Below are 24,882 nucleotides of genomic sequence, written 5' to 3' on the forward strand. Positions count from 1 at the left end.
AGGGAGTGTGTGGGGGAGAGTGGGTGACGGTGGGCAGTGTGTAGGAGTGTGAGTGTGACGGTGTGTAACTGTGTAGGAGACTGAGAGTGACAGTGTCGAAGTGTGAATGGGTGTGAGCGTGACGGTGGTGAAGTGTGTAGGAGATTAAGTGTGACGGTGTGGGAGTGTGTGGGAGAGTGAGTGTGACGTTGGTGAGTGTGTAGGAGAGTTAGTGTGACGGTGTGGGAGTGTGCAAGAGAGTGAGGTGGACGGTGTATGAGTGTGTAGCAGAGTGATCTTGACGGTAGGGCAGTGTGTAGGAGAGTGAATGTGAAGTTTTAGGAGCGTGTGACAGAGTGAGTGTGACGTTTTGGGAATATCTGGGGGAGTGTGTGTGACAGAGGGGCAGTGTGTGGGTGTGTGAGTATGACAGTGTGGGAGTGTGTAGGAGAATGTGTTTGACATTGTGCGACTGTCTAGGGTGTGAGTGTGACAGAGGAGGATTGTGTAGGTGAGTGAGTGTGACGGTGTGGGCGTGTTTATGAGTGTGAGTGTGACGGTGTAGAAGTGTGTGGAGAAGTGAGTGTGACGGTAGGGAAGTATGTGGGTGATTGAACGGGACAGCGTGGGAGTGTGTAGGAGAGTGATGTGGCGGTGTGCGAGTGACAAGTCTTGGGAGTGTTTAGGAGAGTGAGAGTGACGGTAGGGAAGAGTCTAGGGGAGTGAGAGTGACGGTGAGGGAGTGTGTAAGAGAGTGAGAGTGACGGTGTGTGAGTGTGCAGGAGAGTGGGTGTTTCGGTGGGGGAGTGCTTAGAAGAGTAACGTGTGCGCAGGAGAGTAACGTGTGAGAGTGTGTAACTGTGGGAGTGACGGTGCGAGAGTGCACAGGACAGTGAGCGTGACAGAGTCGGAGTGTGTAGGAGATTCAGCGTGACGGTGGGGAAATGTTTAGGAGAGTGAGTGTAACGGTGGGGGCTTGTGGCAGTGTGATGGTGACGGTGTGGGAGTCTGTAGGACAGCGAGCGTAAAGGTGGGCGTGTGTGTAGAAGAGAGGCGTGACGGTGTGGGAGTGTGCAGGAGAGTGATAGTGATGGTGTTAGAGTGTGTAGGAGATTGAGCGTGGCACTGTGGGAGTCTGCAGGGGAGTGAGTGTGACGATGTGTGCGTTTGATTGTTTGGGAGTGCGCAGGAGAGAACGACAGTGGGGTTGTTTGGGTCTTGGGTATTATGGAAACAAGGTTGGAAGCAATAGTGAGGGCAGAGAGGCCTCAGATGATAGACAGGTGCTGAGGCTGCTTCAACAAAATCAAAATGGGATGGTACAGAAGAGCAAATTGTGAGACCATAAGACATAGGAGTGGAAGTAAGGCCATTTGGCCCATCAAGTCCACTCCGCCATTTAATCATGGCTGATGGGCATTTCAACTCCACCTCCTGCACTCTCCCTGTAGCCCTTAATTCCTTGCAAGATCAAGAATTTATCAATCTCTGCCTTGAAGACATTTAACATCCCGGTCTCCACTGCACTCTGTGGCAATGAATTCCACAGGTCCACCACTCTCTGGCAGAAGAAATGTCTCCTCAATTATGTTCGAAATTGACCCCCTCTAATTTTAAGGCTCTCCCCACGGGTCCTAGTCTCTCCGACTAACAGAAAAAACTTCCCAGCATCCACCCTTTCTGCATTGGGGATATCCCTCTCTTGTCCCATGTGATTGGAAATGTATCCAAGTTATAACTCAAGTATAGCTTAAAAGCTTCACATTGGTAATTAATATTTTTAAACTTCAAACTAACTTTCTTTGCTTGATAAAGTTAACGGGTTCTGATTACTTGTCTGACATAAACAAGAATAATGTTTTTCTAGCCTATACTTAAGTAGGAGCAACAATAAAATAAAAGCAAGGGTTCATATTTTATTTAGTTAAGGTATGTCTTTGGAGTTCAGGTCTATGATTTGCACGTCCTGCAATTTGTGGGAACCCGATGGTCGTTGACTTTGTACAGTAGGTGCCACTGGCTGGAAGAACATAAGCTCTGTGTTTTGGAATTTAAGCAGCAGCTGGTGCATTCATGAGACAAAACAATTTGCAAATAGCACAAAATCACCTCACATTTTAAAGAATTGCAGGCGGAGAGAATGAGTGACTGCCATCTCACCTGCAAAACTATTTTTCACCTTTGGATAATACAAAGAGTGACAGTTCCTCTGTGGAGGCTAGCCAAAGCTAAGGCCATGACACTGTGGTGGTCCAGCCACTCAAGGGAAGATGAAGGAGTATGCAAGTGGCAGGGGATTTATCAGTGAGGTTAGTAGACAGGTATTTTTGTGACCAGAGATATGACTCCAATATGGTATGTTGACTTGCACTAAGAAATTAAGAAAAAAAAAAGAAATTGGGTCCTTCAAATCATATTTAGAGAGTTAGGTAGGAAATTGAAAAAGGGGACTTTAGAGTTAGTAATCTTCAGATTACTTTCAATGCCACACAGTAGTGAATATAGGAATAGAAGGATAGAGCAGATGAATACATGGCAAAGAGATGGTGCAGGAGGGATGGTTTTAGATTCCTGAGGCACTGGGAGAAAGTGGGACTTATACAAGCAAGACACAAGAGTAGACCACTCAGCCCTTTGAGCCTGCATTGACATTCAACATGATCATGGCTACTCTGATTTAAACCTCAACTCTACCCACCCCTGCCTTCAAAATATTTAAAGATTCGGGATGTACTATCTTTCCAGAAAGGGAACTCCAAAGACTCTCAACCCTTTGAGAGGGAAAAAAAAGTTCCCTCTATTTTAAATGGCTGTCACCTTATTTTTAAACTATGACCCCTAGTTCTAGATTTTCCCACAAGCAGAAACATGCTTTCAACATCTATCAGGTGAAGTCCCCTCAGGATCTTACCTGTTTGAATTAACTTTTAGGAGCACCAGAGGATAAAAGTCTAGCTGTTTAGCCTTTTGTCCTAAGGCAAGCCACTCATTCAGGTAACAGTCTAGTAAACCTTCTGTGAGGTGCTTGCATTGTGTTGACATCCTTCCATAAGTACAATGACCAGTACCGTACAGAGTATTCCAGCTACAGTCTAACCAGTGTCTGTATAACTGAAACATAACTTGCTTATTCTTGCATTCAATTCACCTTGCAATAATCCATAACATTGTATTAGTTTTCCTGATTACTTGCTGTACCTGCATATTAACTTGCTGTGATTCATGCATAAAGACACCCAGATTTCTGCATCTCAGAACACTGAAACCTTTCCCCATTTAGATAACATGCTTTTTCTAAAAAAAGCATTGTCAAAATGAATAATTTCACACTTTTCCACATTGTACTCCATTGTCAGATCTTTGTTAGTCAATCTATTTATATCCCTTTATAGGTGGCCTATACCCTCTTCACAGCTCATTTTCCCACCTAATTTTCCCTTCTTATTAATCCAATTAATTATTTTATGCTTTTTATATTTGGTCCAATCTTCTGACCTGCCACCTATTTTTGCACAATTATATATCTTTCTTTCAGATCTGGACAAGGTGGACTGGTTACACCTGAAAAGGAATGGGATTAACACGCAGAAAAGGTTGCTAATGCTGTTGGGGTGAAATTACAAAATGAAAGGGAAAAAATATACTATGAGGGCAAACTAGCAAGTAACATAAAAACAGATATTTGGAACTTCTGTCAATATTTATAAAAATAAAAAGAAAATCAGCAATGAACATAGACTTATTAGAGAACAAGGTTAGGGACATAATAATGGAAACAGGACATAAAAGTTGAATAAATACTTTGTATTAGTCTTCATGCTAGAGGGCACTAATAGCATTCCAGAAATACTAACTAATTAAGGTGTTAAAGGTGGGACGAAATGCACATAATACTTTATGTATCACTCGGGAAACAATTACTAGGAAAACGAATGTGACTAAAGGCTGATAAATCTCCTGGTAACATTCAAGGATTTTAAGGAAGTAACTACAAAGATAATGGATACACTGGTATAAATTTCAAAATATCCAATGATTTTGGAAAAGCCCCAAAGTTTGGATAACTCAATGTAGTTGTATTATTCAAAAAGGGAGTGAGACAAAAACAGGTAATTATAGGCAAGTTAGCTCTGGGAAATTGTTTGAGCCAATTATAAATGATGTGATAGCAGAACATTGACCAACACATAAAAAATATCAGGCAGTCTGCCTGACAAATTTATTACAGTTCTTTTGAGGAGGTAACAAGCAGGATACATAAAGGGCATCCATTAGACAGAATATATTTGGATTTCCAAAAAGGCATTCAATAAGGCACTGCACATAAGGCTACTAAGTAAGATAACAGCCCATGGCATTGAGCTCAGTATATTAGCCTGTACAGAAGATTGGTTAACTAGCAAAAGACAGAGTTGTGATAAACAGAGTATTTTATGGAATCCTACAGGGATCAATGCTGGGCAACAATCATTTACAATATACTGGAATGGCTTGGATTATGGAGGTGAATGTATTATCATCTATTTTGCGGGTGATACATAATAGGTGGGAAGGCAAGTAGTGAAGATGACATAAGTCTACAGAGGATTAAGTGAGTGGAAAAAAAATTTACCAGATTGAAAATAATTGGCAGGAAGAGTAGGAGAGCCGAATATGGTTTAAATGGATAAAAACTACAGAAAGCTGCAGCTCAGAGGGATTCGGGTGTCCTAGTGTATGAATAATTTAAAAAAAAATACAACGTAGCAAGCAATAGGGAAGGCATATTTAATTTTGGAAAAACTGGATTGATTAGGTTTGCTTTCCTTAGAGCAGTGAAGTTTTAGTGGGGACCTGATAGAAATGTTTAAAATCGAGGGCAGAGCTAGGATGGATAGGAAAACACCTTTTCCATTTAGTAGAGGGGTAAATATGTAGGGGGAATAAGATTTCATTAAGAGGTAGAAGGGTAAGAGGAGAGTTTTGGAGAAACCTTTTCACCTACTTGTGGCAGGAGTCTGGAACTCACTGCCTGATTTGATGGTTAAGTCAGAAATTCTTAAAACATTTATGTAGCATTTAGATGTTTGCTTGTATTGCCATAGCCTTCAGGGCCAAGTGCTAAGGGCTGCAAAATAGGATTAGTGTAGTCAGATCTTTGTTGACTGGCACAGACGTGATGGGATGGATGCTCCTTCTGTGCTGTAAATGTCTGAGTCTGTACTTCCATCACAGTTAGTTTTTTTTTAAAATTGTTCTGATGAGTACAAGGTGAAAAACTTTGACAAAATGTGTCTTTTCCAGCAATATTCAAGTTCTCAAAGTTAACTGTCATACTCGGTTCAAATTTTAAACTAATCAGGTTGACTCTGATTAGTCAAAGCATTTTCCTGAGAAAGAGACCTGTGAAGAGCTGTCACCCATCTTACTGAGTTGAAACAGACAGTGTGGTGTCCATGTTTGCAAAACACAAGGTCCCAAAGGCATGTAGTATCCAGTATACACAAGTATAACATACTGCAAAACCAGCTGATTAGGATTAGGAGTTAGGATTATCAGTCAGGCAGGCAAAAGTGGGTACTGCAGATGCTGGAGATTAGAGTCAAGATTAGAGTGGTGCTGGAAAAGCAGCAGGTCAGGCAGCATCCGAGGAGCAGGAAAATCAATGTTTCGGGCAGAAGCCCTTCATCAGGAATCATTCGTTAAGACTTATTGGTCAGTCTAGTCTCCTTTCGTGCAGCATAAATGTTGCTTTTCCATTTGAATTGGTATTTTTGTGAATTGTTCTGATGTGTGTAAAGTAAAAGGCTTTTATTAAATTCTCAGAATCTTATAGGAGCCTGAATAACATGGGCTGTGAAATGAAGGGGAATCACGCGAGAAGTTGTGTGAGGCATATTTCCACATCGTTAGCATCTTGCTGCATTTTTTTTCATAAGGTAGGTTATGAATTGCTCTAAAAACACTACAGGTGAACTGGCACCAAGGTGTCATTATGCTCAGGAACTAGCAGCTAGTTGGATGCTGAATTGGTCAATGTAGGAAGGAGAAGTGCTGGCTAGCTATTCATAGAGTCTTAAAAAAGAAACTAAAGGGTGAACAAGTTTTGACTGGGTTTTTGAGCAGGAGACAGAGCGGTGCTTTGGAAGTTGCAAGACAGGGCTTTTTATTTGGTTTTGCTCTCTCAGCTATTGACTTGTTGAAAGTCCTGAGAGAGGAACTTTAGTTTATATCAATTAGGAATATGTCTCTGGAGATCTGGACCTAACGGGCAACGTTTTCACACAGAGGGTGGTGTAGGTGTGGAATGAGCTGTCAGAGGAAATGGTGGAGGCTGGTACAATTGCAGCATTTAAAAGGCATTTGGATGGGCATGTGAATAGGAAGGGTTTAGAGGGATATGGGCCAAGTGCGGGCAAATGGGACTAGATTGGGTTGGGATATTTGGTCAGCATGGACGGGTTGGACCAAAAGGTCTGTTTCCATGCTGTACATCTCCAAATCTATGGTGACTTTAGAATTCAAGCAAGATAGACCCCTACTTGCCTATAATACAACCGACTAGATTTCATGAAAGCCCGGTAGTTATCATTGGAATGCTTATCAAACTAGCAACTTACGATGCTTTTATTTTAAGAAAAAACCTTTAACTTTGTCTATCTGTCTGTGTTGCACAGGTAGGGTTTGTATTTAAAGGAGATTGGGCTTGGATTGTGGATATACTTGCAGGATATTTAGGAACCACAGATCTGCATTTCAATACATACTGACAACTAAAATTGGAAGACTGCTGCAAAAACACTTTGCACGGAAGCACAGGCATACAGCTCATGCATTAGACCAGGTTGCATCTCAGGACTTCTCACCTGTTCTGTTAGGGCTGACTCACTTGTACTTACCTGTATGCTCATGGTATCCATGCCATGCCATGCCTGTTATTGTGTTAGCACTTCAACTGGACTCTAAAGGCTATCAGTACTGTTATATTAGGTGTGCTCTTTTGCAGTTGGTATCCTTGCGAATTGTTCTGATGTTTGCAAAATAAAATGCTTTGACTAAATTTTCAATATCTTTTCAGGGTCTGAATAATGTGGGCTGTGCTGCGAAATAAAGCAGAATCACTGCATGTCAGTGGGAATCTCTCTGGGACTTGGAGGGAGGCTCATCATGTTTGCATGGAACACCAAGACATCAGTCCACTGCTTCCAAGCTGTTCCAGGCTGGTCCTGAGTCCAGACATGGGGTTTTGCTCTCGTAAGGGGGTTCCAGTACCCTCAGTCATGAGCATAGTCCAGAGGCTTGGCCTTGGTCAGCCATCCACATGAGCTGTGCACAGCCAGTCGATATGTCGGACTATAGATCTGGGAATAAGTAATGGTCAGTCCTATAGGGTCAGTACCAGCAGTTAGGGAAATCAAGTGTCATAACTCAGGGAGCCACAAAGATCTGGTCAGTCGTGACTAGAGGCCACTTGTCAAAGATGATCAGAGGTCTGGAGTAAATATGGTTCCAAGGTGAGCATTGAGGCAGGTACAATCGAGGGACTTTTCGGCAAAGTGGCAGGGAGGGATCATTGTGAAAATGGAGTGGAGCAGTCAAACTCATACTGGGAACCAAATACATCTGTTGGAACGTGGTCAAGATCAGTGACTGGGAATCTCCAGGGAGAGGGAGTTATGCAGAACAGTATCAGACAGCACTATAGGCTGCAGTGGAGAGGGGACAATTGCTAGTGACCATTAGTGCAGCCTCCACAGGAGGAGCGTAGATCACCACAGTGGGGATAATTAAAGTGTAATCTTGGGGTTCAGCAGGCACCAAGCACAGCTGTAGGCAAAGGTCAGTGTAATAACTGTCCATGTGGGGGAGGTGGGTGGAAGCAGTTTGTTGGGGGTAGTATGAAGTAACTGGTGACGTGAGGTTCTGAGGATAGATGGGGGGCACCTGATAGCCAACCAGAATCTGATGCTGATGGTGTCCACTGAGAACTGCATTCCTTGCCATCACTTACAGTCATAGAGATGTACAGCATGGAAACAGACTCTGGTTCGACTCATCCATGCAGACCAGATATCCTAATCTAATCAAGTCCCATTTCCAGGACTTGGCCCTTATCCCTTCAAGTCCCATTTCCAGGACTTGGCCCTTATCCCTCTAAACCCTTCCTATTCATATACCCATCAAGATGCCTTTTAAATGTTGTAATTGTACCAGCCTCCACCACTTCTTCTGACAGCTAATTCCATACACCTACTACCCTCTGTGTGAAAAAAGTTGCCCCTTAGGTCTCTTTTATATCTTTCCCCTCTAACCCTAAAACTATGCCCTCTAATTCTGGATCCTCCCAACCCAGAGAAAAGACCTTGACTATTTACCTTATCCATGTCTCTCATGATTTTATAAACCTCTAAAAGCTCACCCCTCAACCTCCGACGCTCTAGGGAAAACATCCCCAACCCATTCAGCCTCTCCATTGAGCTCAAATCCTCCAAACCTGGCAACATCCTTGTAAATCTTTTCTGAACACTTCCATGTTTCACAATATCCTTCTGATTGGAGGGAAACCAGAATTGCATGCAATATTCTAAAAATGGCCTAATCAATGTCCTGTACAGCCGCAACGTGACCTCCCAACTCCTATACTCAATGCTCTGTCTAATGAAGGAAAGCATACTAAACGCCTTCTTCCTTATCCTATCGACCTGTGATACTTGCCTGAAGAAGGGTCACTGGACCAGAAATGTTAACTTTACTTTGTCTCCGCAGATGCTGCTGGACCTGCTGTGTTTTTCTAGCAATTTCAGTTTTGTCTCATCAAGAGTGATCATTGCTATAATAAATTAGGGAATGCTAGTTAAATGGATGACAATAGATAGGCAATGACTAAGATTTAAAAAGAGCATTGAGGAATTACATCAATTGTCCATTCCTGTCTGGTACAAAAACAAGACCAGACAGTTGGCCTGATCATTGCTAACAAGGGAAATTGGGAGGAGCAGCATCTGTAGAGAGAGAAACGGAGTTAAAATTTCAAGTCCAGTATGACTCTTTTTTTTAGAATTAGAATTCCTATAACATGGAAACAGACCCTGCAGCCCAACATTTACACACCAACCCTTCAAACAGTTACCCACCCAGAACCATTAGAGTGGATTAGAGTGGTGCTGGAAAAGCACAGCAGTTCAGGCAGCATCCGAGGAGCAGGACAATCGACGTTTCGGGCAAAAGCCCTTCATCAGGAATAGAGGCAGGGAGCCTGCAGGGTGGAGAGATAAATGAGAGGGGGGCAGTCCTCGTTTTTACCTAATGCACCTAACCTACACATCCCTGAACACTATGGGCAATTTAGCGTGGTCAATCCACCTGACCTGTATATCTTTGGATTGTGGGAGAAACCCACACAGACACTGGGAGAACATGCAAACTCCACACAGACAGTTACCCAAGGCTGGAATTGAACCCAGGTCCCTGGCACTGTGAGCAGCAGTGCTAACCACTGAGCGACTGTGCTGCTCATTGCTTCTTCAGTGCTACTTCAGTTATGAAGAAGAATCAGGCTGGACTCAAAACATTAACTCTTGTTTTTCTCCACAGATGCTGCCAGACCTGCTGAGTCTCTCCAGCACTTTGTGTTTATTTCAAATTTCCAAAATCTGCAATGTTTTGCTTTTATTGAATTAGGGATAGTATTGGATTCAAGGTAGGCTATGAAAAATGGCCAAAAGAAAACAATAGGCTTAAGGTTTGGTAGCAATTTACATTTCAGCAAATAAGAACAAAGTGATTGATTAAGAAAGGGGAAAATAGGGTAACCTGTCCACCTTCCTTACCCACTCCAACCTCCCACCCTCGCAACACGCAGCCCTCCACTCTCTCTGCTCCAACCCCAACCTCACCATCAAGTCCGCAGAGAAGGGGGCGCTGTGGTAGTTTGGTCCACCGATCTCTACAAGGCTGAAACCTACTGCCCCCTTGACCATGACCTCACCTCTCAACACTAAACCATCACCTCCCAGACCATCCATAACCTCATCACCCCTGGGGAAATCCCATCCACAGCTTCCAACATCATCATCCACGAACCCCACACCTCTTGATTCTATCTCCTATTGAAGATTCACAAACCTGACTTCCCCCATCAACCCATTGTCTCAGCCTGTTCCTGTCCCACTGAACTCATCTCTGCATACCTTGACACTGTCCTGTCCCCCTCAGTCCAGGAACTCCCCAACTACATTTGGGACACTGCCCACACACTTCACCTCCTCCAAGATTTTCTTTTCCCAGGCACCCCAGTCCTTATCTTCACTATGGACATTCAGTCTCTGTACACATCTATCCACATGGTGAAGGCCTCCAACCCTCCATTTCTTCCTCTCACGCTGTCCCAGCCATTACCCTTCCACTAACATGCTCATCTGCCTGGCTAAACTGGTCCTCACCCTTAACAACTTCTCCTTCCAATCCTTCCATTTCCTCCAACTAAAGGGACAGCCATGGGCACTGGCATGGGCCCCAGCTATGCCTGCCTGTTTGTCGGATATGTGGAACAGTCTATCTTCTGCAGCTACACCAGCACCACACCCCACCTTTTCCTCTGCTACATTGATGACTGTATTCTCGCTACCTTGTGCTCCCATAAGGAAGTCAAACAGTTCATCAACTTCACTAACACCTTTCACCCGACCTCAAATTTACCTGGACCATCTCGGACTCCTCCCTCCTGGACCTCTCTATCTCCATCTCTGGCGACCAACTAACCATGGACATCTAATACAAACCCACAGACTCCCACAGTTACCTGGACTACACCTCCTCCCACCCTGCTTCCTGTAAAAATTCTTATCCCCAATTCCTCTGCCTCCACTGGAAGTGCTCCCAGGATGACCAGTTCCACCATAGAAAATTCCAGATGGCCTCCTTTAAAGACTGCAATTTCCCCTCCCACATGGTCAATGATGCCCTCCAGCACATCTCCTCTACTTCTTGCACTTCTGCCATTAAGCCCCACCCCTCCCAACACAACAAGGACAGAACCCCCCACCCCCTAGTCCTCACCTTCCACCCCACCAACCTCCATATACATCACATCATCATCTGCCACATCCGCCACCACAAACGGACCCCAACGCCAGGGATATAGTTCCTTCTCCACCCCTATCGACATTCTAAGAGACCATTCCCTCCAAGACTCTTTTGTCAGATTCACACCTCCCACCCTCTCAAAACCAGCCCTCATCCCACTCATGGCACCTTCCTCTGCCACTGCAGGAAGTGCAAAACCTGCGCCTACATCTCCCCCCTCACCTCGGTCCAAGGCTCCAAAGGATCCTTCCACATCCAACAGAAATTTACCTGTACCTCCACAATCGTCATCTACTGTAATGGTTGCACCCAATGTGTTTTCCTCCACATCAGGGAGACAGGACGCCAACTTGTGAATGATTTCAGAGGACATCTCTGGGACACCTGCACCATCCAACCCCAACACTCCATGGCCAAACACTTCAGTGCTCCCTCCAACTCTGTCAAGGATATGCAGGTCCTGGGCCTCCACCATTACTAAACCATAACCCACCCAACACCTGGAGAATGAACACCTCATCTTCCGCGTTGGGACCCTGCAACTACATGGGATTAATGTGGATTTCACAAGTTTTCTCATTTCCCCTCCCCCCACCTTATCCCAGTTGCAAGCCTCCAACTCCGCACTGCCCGCTTGACCAGTCCATCATTTTCCCATCTAGCTGCTCCACCCTTCTCTCCGACCTAACACCTTCTCCCCCAACTTCAGCCACCTATTGCATTCCCAGCTACCTTACCCCCACCTCCCCCCCCACCATTTATCTCTCAGACCCCGGTCCAAAAACCCTTCATCAGGAATGAGGTTTATGCCCAAAATGTCGATTCTCCTACTCCTTGGATGCTGCCTGACCTGCTGTGCTTTTCCAGCACCACACTCTCAACTCTGATCTCCAGCATCTGCAGTCCTCACTATCTCCTATGACAGTAAGCTTACATGGTACATGCAAACTAAGGTTGTAAAAACCTTTAGAGGTATTTGAAGAGGGCTTATGCCCGAAACGTCGATTCTCCTGCTCCTTTGATGCTACCTGACCTGCTGCACTTTTCCAGTGACATATTTTTCAGGTATTTGAAGAGCAAAGGATTGGTAAAGACAAACATAGGTGCCTTACACTCAGCAAAAAAGCGAAGTTATAATGGGGAACAAAGGGATGCAGACCAACTAAATTCATATTTTTGTTCTGTCTTCACAAAGGAGAAAATGCATAACTTCCTACAAATGTGTGGAATACAAGATCTAGAGAGAGGGAGGATTGGTATTAACAGGGAAATGATGTCGGGGTAATTGATGGGATTAAAGGCCAATAAATCCTCACGGCCTGATAATTTTACATTCTAGGATATTTATGGAAGTGGCCCTAGAAACTGGGAGTATATAGGTGTTCAACTTTCAACGTTCTATAGATGTTGGAATGGTTCCCATGGATTCAATGGTAACTCACGGAATCCCACCATTTAAAAAGGATGAAAGAAAACAGGGAATTACAGGCCAGTTAGCCTAAATTAGTGATCGGGAAATTCAGGAGTTTATTTTAAAAGATTTAAAACAGGACACTTGGAATGCAGTAACAGGACTGGACAGAGTCAGCTTGGATTTATAGAAAATCATGCTTGATAAATCTAGAATTTTTCAAGGATGTAACTAATAATGCTGATAGAGGGAGCCAGTGGATGTGGCTTATCTGGAAGGCTTTCAATATATGTTCCACATAAGAGATCAGTAAGTTAAAGTAAAGAATACAGGTTTGGGGTAATGTATTGACATAGATAAAGAACTGGATGACAGATAGGAAATAAAGAGTAGAAATGACAGATCTTTTTCCGAATGGCAGGCAGTGCCTATGGGGTACTCAAGGAACAGTGTTTGAAGTCCAATTATGCATAATATTTATTAACGATTTAGATGGGTGACCATGTTTGCAGATGGCACAAAGCTGGTATGGGAGTGGGGGAGGGGGGGGAATTGTGAGCGGGAAGCAGAGGTGCTTCAGTGTGCTTTGGACAAGTTGGGTAAGTGAGCAAATGAATGGCAAATGAAGTATAATGTGGATAAATGTGAAATTATCCACTTTGGTAGAAAAAAAAACAGGCAAGCAAGTCATTACCTGATTCACTTGACAAAAAAAACTTGCAGATGCTGAAAATCTGAAACAAAACCAAAAATTGCTGGAAAATCCCAGCAGGTCTGGCAGCATCTGTGGAGAGAAATCAGAGTTAATGGGATCCTTGAGATTTTCCAGCAATTTTTGGTTTTGTTTCAGATTACTTGAATCACAATAGATTTGGAAAATGGGAGGCACAAAAATAAGCAGGCAGGTGCAGCAGGTGGTGAAGGTGGCAAATGATATGTTGGTCTTCATAGCGAGAGGATTTGGAGTACAGGAGAGGAGATGTTTTTCTGCAATTGGTGAGACCACACCTGAGGTATTGTATACAGTTCTAGTCTCCCTACCTGTGGAAGGACATTCCAGTTGTGAAGGGAATGTAACAGAAGTTTACCAGATTGATTCATGGGATGGTAGCACTGATGTATGAAAAGAGACTGGATTGGTTAGGGTTATATTCACAGGAGTTTAGAAGAATGAGGCAGGATCTCATAAAAGCCTATAAAATTCTAACAGAGCTGGACAACATAAATGTAGAAAGCAACCTCCAATGACTCCAACCTCAGAATGATTGGTCACCGGCTAAGCATGTGGGATAGGCCATTTGAGACTGAAATATGGAAGAGTCTCTTCATCCAGAGAGTAGTGAGTCTGTCAAATTCTCTGCCAAAGAAAGTGGTTGAGGCCAAAACATTGAATGTTTTTAAGAAGGAGTTGGATATAGTTTTTTTTTTAGGGTTAAAGAAATCAAAGGTATGAAGAGAAAGCAGGAACAGGGTATTGACTTGGATGATCAGCCATGATCATATTGAATGGTGGAGTAGTCCTGAATGACCTACTCTTGCTCCTACTTCCTTTGTTTCAATTAATATTCTTAGGCTTGGCGTGAAACCTGAGGGCTGTAGGAATGGGAGGCCATCTGTCCTGGTGGCTGTGAAGGTAACCACCACTTTAGACTTCTATGCGACTGCCTCATTCCAGGTGACCTGCATGAAATTTCTCATCACACATACACTGATGCCATCTGTGCAAAATCACACTGGTTCGTGGTATTCCCTCATGACAAAGTCAATGCTGCAGCACAAGATGTAGGATTTGGGGATAAAGCTGAGCTCCCCAGGTGTAAAGTTACCAATGACTGTACAAATGTGACACTAAGGAGGGCTGATCACAACACAGCAGTATTCATCAATAGGAAAGGGTTTCATTTGATTAATGTTCACTGACATCACTTCTTGGAGTGTGCGCAGTTCTGGACCAGACCTCTTCAAGGTGCCTTACAACTTCTCTTCAAAATAAAACTGGACAAAATAACCTCTTAAAGCTATTGTATTGTCACAGTGCCCATTACCTTAGCAGTTGCCATGACTCTTAAATTCTGGAACACTCTTGTGCAACTAGTGTGCTTGCAAGTCCAAGGAACAAGGCTGGTATTGGGTGACAAGGTCTACCACTGTGACCCCAGACTTTTACAGAGAGCAGATAGGATGCTGCCCGGGCCTTGACCAGTAGTAGATCTTGTTGTAGAATCCATCCTACTCTCTGAGGTGCCCTCTACTATAGTATGGATGGAGTGTTCTTCACCATTCTAGCCTGCTGTTCTCTGCCCAGTTGAACAAAGAACAAAGAACAGTACAGCACAAGAACAGACTCTTTGGTCCTCCAAGCCTGGGCCAACACATTTTGCCCTTTCATACTAAAACTGTCTTCATTTACAGGCTCTGTATCCCTCTATTCCCATCCTATTCATTTATTCATCTAAATGCTTCTTGAATGCTGTTACTGTGTCTGCTTCCACCACCTCCTCTGTCAGCGAGTTCCACGCACTCACCACCCTCTTGGGAAAACATGCCTCACACATCTCTTTTAAACTCCACACACCTTTAGTGATCTGTGGACCTGCATACCCACATCCCTGTGATTATCAATACTCCTCAGGGAAAAGGCAACATGGCAAAGTGATAGATGCTGAGGAATTGGAAGGATCAGAGCAGTCTTATTAAAAGGAAAATTAGGACATTAGGTAGGAGAAATCTGTCCTTATGACAGACTCAGCTTTATCCCATGCTACGACCTGGCCAGGGCTTGATTGACACACAGGTCTTGTAGGTGAGAGCTAGATACAGCAGACTATCATGGAATGTTAAATACTTATTGGTCATCATGCCAGCACTTGGTTGCATTGTGGGGGTGAACTACAGCCCTTATCTTGTTTGTGTTTGATTTGGCTGTATTTTTTGGAAATATCTGATTGCTTGCTTGTATGTGATGTTCCCCACACTTGACAATGACAAGATGGGCATTTGAGACACGGTAGGAGTGAATGAGAGAAGGTATTTTGATGGAATATAGTTAAGGACAGGTGAACTGTGTGACCAGGTAATTAAGCAGTGACTAGAGTAAGAACATGTCTATAGAAGTACTAGCCATGTTGACAATATGCCATCAGATAATGTCTTTGTAGCTGCTGTGCCATTATGTTCCTGGTGAGTTCCTGCCCGAAATGTCGATTTTCGTGCTCCTCGGATGCTGCCTGACCTGCTGTGCTTTTCCAGCACCACTCTAATCTTGGCAGTGTCAGATTGCCAATGCTTGTTCAGGTGCACAGCGATCTTTCAAAATAGCCTGGGTGGCAGGAATGCCAGTCTTTTCGTGGAGATATAGAGAGTGGCAACTTCTTCTAGTAATGGCACGTTGTAAAATGGAGCTAGAATTGGCAAAAGTGGCATCATTGCTGCAGGGTAGATAGTTAATGAGATGAGTTTAATAAGATATGCTGCTGGACCTCACCAGGCTTTGCAGTGAAAAACGCTCTATGAAACTCAAAAAAACTGATCTTTCGCCATAAAACGAAGATTCAGCCCAAAATCTTTTTTTCACCAACACTCAGACTCTTTGAACATTAGACTGCAGAATGCATGGCAACTGGACAAGTACTAATTTGTACTGACAAGCACAGCATTCGTTTCACTCAGCACTTTGGAACAAGAGACTGTTCTTCTATTTTAAATTTGTGAAGAAAGCCGAAACAATTGTTTGAAAATATACTAAACTCAAAATAATAATTTGTTCCTGTCACATGAGTTAACTAGCTGCATCATTGTAAAGAAAGAATTCCCTCGCAATCAAATGAGCAGTTTCAGTGAAGGTCAGGAAAGGGTAGTTACGCAGTCAGATGAATGGCAACTTATGTGGGGAAGGCAATTCTCAGGCTGATGGAATAATGATAACCCAGTCAAAAATTTTCAACCCTCAACATAATTAAGCTTCAAAACATTGACAGGAGGCAACCTTGAATGAAATCTTATGAAAGCTGTTTGAACAGGATTTTATTCACTTTGCATGGAGGCAAAAATATAATTATGGCCAATTTAATGGTAGAAATAATTTACAATGAAACAATTGATCAGTCCTTCCTTCTCCTTTATTAAAAAATGGTGAATTATGAAAAATTGAGCAGATTCTATGTAACATTTTAACTCTGTCCAATTGCCTTTACTTGGATTTTATCAGGATCCAGGGCACGCATAAATTAGCTAAAAACAACATTCCACAAGTAGACATAGTTCTAGTGCAGTATTATGTTTTTACTGTAATTTTTTATTACCTCACATAATATCAGCATCACTATCTAGCATACAATTTATTGCTCATCCCTAAATGCCTAGAGGACATGTAAGAATCAACTGTATTACTGAGGGTCCCAAGTCATATGTAGGCCCAACCATGTGTGAATGGAAGATAAAGGACATTAGTGAACTAGATGGTCACCACTGGGCTAGTTTTAGCTTCAGATTTTTACTGAATTCAAATTTCATCATCATCTGAATTGGATTGGAGGTCATGTGTCCAGAACATTAGCCTGAGTTTCTGGATTACTGGTCCAGTGACATTACCACTGCTCCATCACTTCCCTCGTGATGTGAAAATGATGTGGAAATGTTTAGTTCCATTGGGCTCGGTATTCAAAAGACAAGAATATTGCCTACTATGTAAATGGAACTTCTTGATATTTCATCTGAAGAATTAAATTGTTTCAGAATGAGAGCATATTAATTATCGCATATCAATTCTTAATCCACATAATAGATTCAAATTAGAGGATTGTTAATTTTTAAATGATTTGAAATGACACATCTCTCCCACAATACCATTGAACAAATTAATCTAACTGTATCTGTGAATACACAAAATTACATTCATCATGACATCAATCAGAATCACAAACTTTTCCTTTTGAATTTGTTTAACATTTGCATTTTAATGTTATAAAATCATTGGACCAATTAAGATTATGTGGAACATATTACAAAGTGCTTAAATTTTAATTCTTTGCAATAAAAATAATACTGATGAACCGGAATACATGTTCAACCTTTACGCTAATAACGATAATATGTTTAGAAAATATCTCTATATAAAGATTAGGTTGCCTTTTGAAGAAACGTTGTCTGAGAATACACACCATCACGGTTAATTTGAACCAAAAGTACAATGTATCATCATCATAGGAAGCCATGGATCTGAACTGTGGATTTATTAAACTACATCCTTTTTAATAATTAAGTCCCTGGAGCTGGACTTGCCTTACAGTTAGGTAACCCTGTGATGAATACTGATATCCAGTCATACATGCTATTTTTAGCCAATTAATTTTAAATGTTTTAGCAACTGTACCACAAATCATAGGCAACACTCCCGTGTGCTGACTTTTTATTCCCTGGCTAACTGGTACTCAAGAAGGGAAGAAAATCATTGATTGACAAAAGTGTAAGGACAACTATTCTAACCAGTTGTGTGTTGAAAAAAATAGATTATTCTTTCATGGGATAATCTGAGTGTTGCTAGTAGGGCTAGCACTGGTTGCTTAACTACCCTTGAGGGTTGTTGTTGAATCAGGTACTTGATTTGTTGCAGTCCATCTTCTGTGGATTCATCTCTAGTGCAGTTGGGAAAGGAGGTTTCACAACTTTAATAAATTCATAGAATCATACAGTACAGAAGAGATCTTTCATCCCACTGGGAGTGCACCTTTAAAATAACTACTCTAAATCTATTCTATTCCCACTTTCCAATACTTGAGTGTTATGACATCTCAAATGCTCATACAAATACATTTCCAAAGATTATGAGGTTTCCTGCCTTAACTAGCTTTCCAGGCAGTGCATTCCAGATTTCCACCATCCTCTGGGTAAAAACATTTTTCTTCAAATCCCCTCTAAGCCTCCTGCATCTCACCTTAAAATGATGGCCCCTTATTTATTATTCAACAAACTGTCTACCCTGTCCTTGCCCCTCATAATCCGTACATATCAATTAGATATTTCACTGCTCCAAAGTAAACAACTCAAGCTTATCCATCTCTCTTCATAGTGAAACTGCTCTATTGCGGTTAGGCAACATTTTGATGATTCTACTCTGTATTCTCTGTAGTACAATCACATCTATCCAGCTGTGGCCTAGCCAAAGTATTACAGCTCCAACATAACCTCCTTGCTTTTACAATCTATGCCACAACTGATGGCATTTCGCCTATGCCTTCTTAATTACCCAATTAACTTTTTCTGCTGCCTTCAGGGATCTGTGGATAAGCATACCAAGATCCCTCCATTCCTTTGAGTTTCTTAGTGTACTGCCATTTTGACCGAATGATAGTGAAGGAACAGAGTATCATTCCAAGTCAGGATGGTGTGAGAACATAAAGTCAAAACATCATATGGCTGATTTTTCTGAGCAATTCCCCAGAAGACACCTATTATCCAAGTAAAATAGTCAAGAAACATTGACAGAGACAAAGGCTGATTTTTGCCCTATCCTCCTCCCAAAACCAAGGTCATGATTGGGGTGGCCAACCCCAATAATATTGGTTTCAGCCAGTGTGGCATTTTCACCACACCATTCTCAACATCAAAAAGGTATAAAATGTTCGGACCAAGGCATTGGATGGTTTGCACAACAATACACTTCAAAAGTAATTATTTCTCCATGAATTATCATAGAATCATAGAATCGTTATAGTGCGGAAGCAGGCCATTCAGCTCATTGAGGCCACACTGACCCTCCAAAGAGCATCCCACCCAGACCCACCTCCCTACCTTAACACTGTAACCCTGCATTTTCCATGGCTAATTCACCTAAACTACATATCCCTGCTCATCTTAGGCAATTTAGCCTGGGCAATGCACCTAACCAGCAAATATTTGGACTTTAGAACATTTCAAGCATGTGAAAGCCATTTTATAAGTACAAGTCTTTTCTTTTCTCTTAAAAGAATCTTGGGCCATCTGATTTAAGGGCCAAATAAAACAAAATGCTCATTGCTGGAATTATCTAATTAACCCATTTATGATTCAGCATTAATTAGGCTCTTGGAAAGTCCATAACAATGGCTGATGCATTTCACCTTCTTCTTGGTTTGTACTAGTTTTCATTTAAAAAATTTATTTTTGCATTTCTAGTATAAAGATAACTATAATACACTGCTGCAATTTTGATTTGTTTAGATGTTAATAATGGTAAGAATGAAGGGTGCTCCAATACAACAGATGGAAGTAGAAATAGATCATACGGCCTGTTGAGTTTACTCCACCATTCAGTACAATCATGGCTGATCATTGACTTTAACTCCACTGTTTCCCATATCCTTTGATTCTCCGGGACACCAATTATCTGTCAGCCTTAAATATAATCAGTGATGAAGCTTCTACAGCCCTCTCAGGTAGAGAATCCCAAAAATTCACAAAGCCTTGAGTGAATACAAGGCTCGCTATCTCAGTCCTAAAAGATCATCCTGTTATACTGTGACTGTGCTTCCCAATGTTTAGATTTCCCAACCTGCAGAAACAACCTTTCAGTGTCTCCCTGTCAAGTTTATAAAATAATATATGTTTTAATTAGATTACCTGCCATTCTTCTACATTTCAGAGAATACAGACATAATTTACTCAATCTTTCATTGTATGATAGCCTCCTGATTGCCATCTTCAATGATCTGTGTACATATATAGCCAGACTCCTCTGTTCCTGAACTCCATTTTGAATTGTACTCTGTTTTACCTTGTCTTCAAAGTGCATCACCTCACACTTCTCTGCACTGAACCTCATCTGTCACCTATCTGCTCACTCTACCTACTTGCCAACATCCTTTTTGAGTTCTACACTTTGCTCCTCACAATTCTTCCAAACTTTGAGTCATCTGCAAACTTTGAAATTATCCTGTGAGCACCAAGATCTAGTTCGCTTATATATACACACACATACATAAAGAAAAGCAGGATCCCAATACTGACTCATGGAGAACTCCATTACAAATCTTCCTCTACAAGCAATCCAATGTCCATTATACTGTTTTCTTTCACACAGCCAATTTGGGTACAACATTACTTTATTTCTTTTTATCATCTATGATCCTATAATTTTTCTCACAACTCTGTTGTATTATCATTCTGTATCAAATGCCTTCTGGAAATTCATGTTTACGAAATCGACAGCTTTACATTCATCATACTTTCATCAAGCATTTGTATTACCTCTTCAAAAAACTCCAGCAGGTTAGTTAAACATGATTTCTCCTTAAGATATCATGCTGACTCTTCCCAATCAGCCTGCCTTTTCCACTTGATTATTAATGCAATCCTGAATAATTGTTTATAGAAGTTTCCCTATCACAAAAGTTAAATTAACTGGTCTGTAATTACTGGAATTATGCTTACAATGTTTCCTGAAGGACACAATGTTTGGAATTCTCCAGAGATTGTGGCCAGTGCTCCCACAATTTCCGACTTCACTTCTTTCAAATTCCTTGGATGCATGTCATCCGACCCCAGTGTCTTGTGAACTTTAAATGTGAACAATCTATCCAAAAATTCTTCCTCATTAATTTTGAATCCTTCCTAGTGACAGTTTCCTCCTTTGTCGCCATCCCCTGGGAAGCATTCTCAATTTTTTCTATAGACCGATGCAAATTATTAATTTAACATCTCAGCTTATGCCTCTGCCTTTGCATGTAAATCCCCTTTTTAAAGGAATTCTGCTCCTCACACCTATTCCACCATTCAGTGAGATCATAACTGATCTGTGGTCTACTTCCATATTCCTTTTACGCATATCCCTTAATGCCCTTGCTTAATAAAAATTTGTCTCAGATTTAAAATTAACAACTGATCTAGCATCAACTGCCTTTGTGGAAAACAGTGCCAAACCTCTTTCAAAACCACCCTTTGTGTAATCTAACACCTTCCTAACGCCTTTCCTGAATGATCTGGTGCTAATTCTCAGACTACACTCCCTAACTCTAAAATCCCTGGCGAGTAGAAATAATTTATCTTTATCTACCATGTCTTTTCCTGTTAATATCTAGATGACTTTAATCAAATCACACCCCTAACCTTCTAAATTCATGATAAAACAGGCTAATTTGTAATCTTTCCTCATAACTTAACATCTGAATTCCAGGTTTCATTTTTGTGAACCTACATTGTACTCCCTTTATGGCCAATATATCTCTCCTAAAGTGTGGTGTCCAGATCTGCTCACAGTAGCCAAGTAGGTCTAGCCAGAATTTTGTATAAATGCAGCATAATCTCTGCATCCTTGTACTCCAGTCCTCTAAATATAAAGGCCAGCATTCCATTTGCTTTCTTGATTACTTTCTGTACCTGTTTGTGATATTTGTAAGATCTGTGCAACTGAAACCCGAAGACATTTTGGACATTCACTGTATTTAACATCATACCATCTAGAAAGTACCATGGTCTATCCTTTCTCGGTCTCTGATTAGTCCTATTCCGTCTTTAATCACTGTTTTACTTATTATATGCCTACAGAAAAATTCCTAATAGCCTAACATGTTGAGCTACAGTTTTATTTATTCAGATCAAATATGCTTGTTAAACCAAATGGTAGCTACAAGACAAACAGGTGTTTATATTGAATGGAATGGCATGTTCTTTTCCTCTGATATTTGTAACAGATTTACCACCTATTCCGGAACTAATAACAGGTACAACAACTGCCTGAAAAAAATATGAAAAGTCATAGACTGAAGGTACGTGATTCAATTTTTCTCCATTAGTATCAACCCATTATTCACTGTGATACAAAAAAATTGAAAGTTTTGCAAACCTCAAAGAAACTAATGTCATGCGTTCCCAAACTGTGAGTAAGAAAATTTCAAATAAGCATATTAGGTGCTGATTAAAGCAAAAAATCAATTCAAAAGCTTCTAAATTTAATTTGAATATGATTAGATTACTTACAGTGTGGGAACAGGCCCTTCGGCCTAACAAGAAACACTGACCCTCCGAAGAGTAGCTCACCAATACCCATTCCCCTACATTTACCCCTTCACCAACACTACGGGCAATTTAGCATGGCCAATTCACCTCAGCTGCACATTTTTTTGGACAATGGGAGGAAAACGGAGCACCTGGAGGAAACCCATGCAGACACGAGGAGAATGTGCAAACTCCACACAGACAGTGGCCTGAGGCGGGAATTGAACCCAGGTCTCTGGTGCTGTGAGGCAGCAGTGCTAACCACTGTGCCGCCCACTTTGGTTATCTATTAATGAATGAACCATGACAATGTGTTCCAATTTATGTGATACTCAATATTTTTGCAAATAATTTCTGAATTATCAGCAGCAATGATATTACTCAATGTAAAACAAAATACGACAGTACATATTGCAAATTCCTACCCCTTTTCCTGTTTCTTCTTGCTTCAATGAATTGTATTCTTCAGGAATCCTAACCTTTTCTGCATGCTTTCCAAGCTGCCACAGGGATGTTTTCTCAGTAGGAAGACTGCAGTTTTGTTTTCCATTGATTGCTTGTTTTCCCTTTCTCATAAAATATCCCACATTGTGCGGTAACTCTATGAAATTATCTTCAGGTGCATATAACTCATCTGATGCTTCACAAATGCAAAGTTCAGTCATTTCAGTAGGTACAGTTTCAGTTTGAGATCCACTGTCAGAAAACAAGATAATACTGGATCTGAACTTTTCAACCTTCTGCTTACTTAATGAACTTGCTGCATTGCGTGTATTTTTATGCAGAGAAGAATTGGATGATGCTACCTCAAGAATTGAAGCACACTCCATCTCCTCATCACCACTTTCCAAATTCCACTCTGCTAGGTGTGGCATGACTCTATAGTGGCACCCTTCATCAACTTCTGTGTTCCTACTGGGATGTTTGGACACTGTGCACAATTTCAAGGGTCCATCTTCATGGACCAGTGAAGAAGGACTCTCATTTTCTAAACATTGACCACTATCTCCCTTTGGATCATTACTTTCAGTTTTGTTTATCTTGTACAATCTCTCTTGTTCGCAACCAGTCAAACAATCTTCTTCTGAGGTACATGCTAATGTCTCCAGACACATTACTGATGCAGAAAAAGGTAACTTCTGATGATTTGCACTGTACGTTGATTCCATTCCAGTTTCTTATAAGAAGCATCCAGAAGTCTGCAGGAACCTTGAGCAGTACTGCATTTTATATTAAATTAAGGCATTGATGCTTGACTATTCCATGTTATTGTCTTGTTGATATACAAACCATGAAAAGTCAATGGTCTTGGCTTTGGCCAAAAATCACCACATCAGCTGTATATCTACAAAAGATTTTTTAAAAAAAGTATTAATTTCGTTGTAATGTTTATAATGGAGACAAATAGGTTCATATGTAATTTATAGGGAAAGCCATTCACTTATCTACAGGAAAACACAATCAAGTTGGCACTTAGAAGTTAATATTATTTTGTAAGGTTGTTATGGGTACTGGCTACATTAATATTTTGAGCAAAAAGAATATTCATGCAATTAGATTAAGATATTGAATTGCATGCACTTATCTGTGACTTGTTAAAATGAAAAGTTTCATTGTAAAATACATAGAATTCCTTTAAAGCTTTTAATTCCTTATGAACCAACTGAAGTGTTATTTTTTGTAAAGGCAGAGATGAATAATCAAACTCTGATGACCTACAAAGAGCAAATATTACAAAAAAGAACTGCAGTTATAATGCACTCAAAATTTTTGCAGTGTCATTTTTGCAGAGAAGCATTTAATGCAGAGAATCCTAATGTGTAAAAAGGAAAATACCCCATGTGCCAAACAAATACTCTAAGCTGAACATTCTGCAAAATCATGTGGTGGAGGTAGATTTAGATATTTTGCCTTCACAGCAGTTAGGACGTTTGGTGTTGGATCAGATATATCTTCTTAATCTTTAATGTTAAAAACTCCAAATGATACATGTTTAAGTTGCTTACATTAGAAAAAGTTGAACTGTCCAATGAACAGTCATCTGAAGTTATGTAGATATTTTATCGATAACTAAAGTATTCACATATTTCTATTTCACTTTCGTATGCATACACACAGAAAGAGGTCACTCAATCCAACTAGTCCATGCCAATGCTTATACTCCACATGAGCCTTTCTTATTTTCCTCGTTGAAATCAATCATGTGACTATGTATTCCATCATATGTTTATTTAGCTTTTCCTTAAATGTGTCCATATTTGCTTTAACTAATCCCTACAGTAGCAAGTTCTGCATTCTTTATGACTCTGGATAAAAACTTTTCTTCTGCACTGCTGGATTTCTTTGTGGCTTTTAATAGTTTCTCATTCTGCTCTACATCTCAATAGAAAACATTCTCTCTGTATTGAGTCGACAAAAAAGTTTTCATAATTTTAAAGACAACTTTTAGGTCAATTCTC

The 24,882-nt window shown here is 41.1% G+C and overlaps 1 protein-coding gene across 1 annotated transcript in view; it reads right to left on the minus strand.

The window, feature by feature from the left end:
• LOC122551066 overlaps positions 1 to 23,548 on the minus strand; it is a 446,222-nt gene extending 422,674 nt beyond the window's left edge. Inside the window, exon 1 of the mRNA XM_043692707.1 lies at positions 22,849 to 23,548. Within this exon, the coding sequence (XP_043548642.1) occupies positions 22,849 to 23,538 (690 nt within the window). The 5' untranslated portion in view covers positions 23,539 to 23,548. The remainder of the gene's footprint in view (positions 1 to 22,848) is intronic.
• Positions 23,549 to 24,882: the final 1,334 nt, after the last annotated feature.

This window comes from Chiloscyllium plagiosum, chromosome 6 (assembly GCF_004010195.1).
Source record: "Chiloscyllium plagiosum isolate BGI_BamShark_2017 chromosome 6, ASM401019v2, whole genome shotgun sequence".
Taxonomy (NCBI): Eukaryota; Metazoa; Chordata; class Chondrichthyes; order Orectolobiformes; family Hemiscylliidae; genus Chiloscyllium; species Chiloscyllium plagiosum.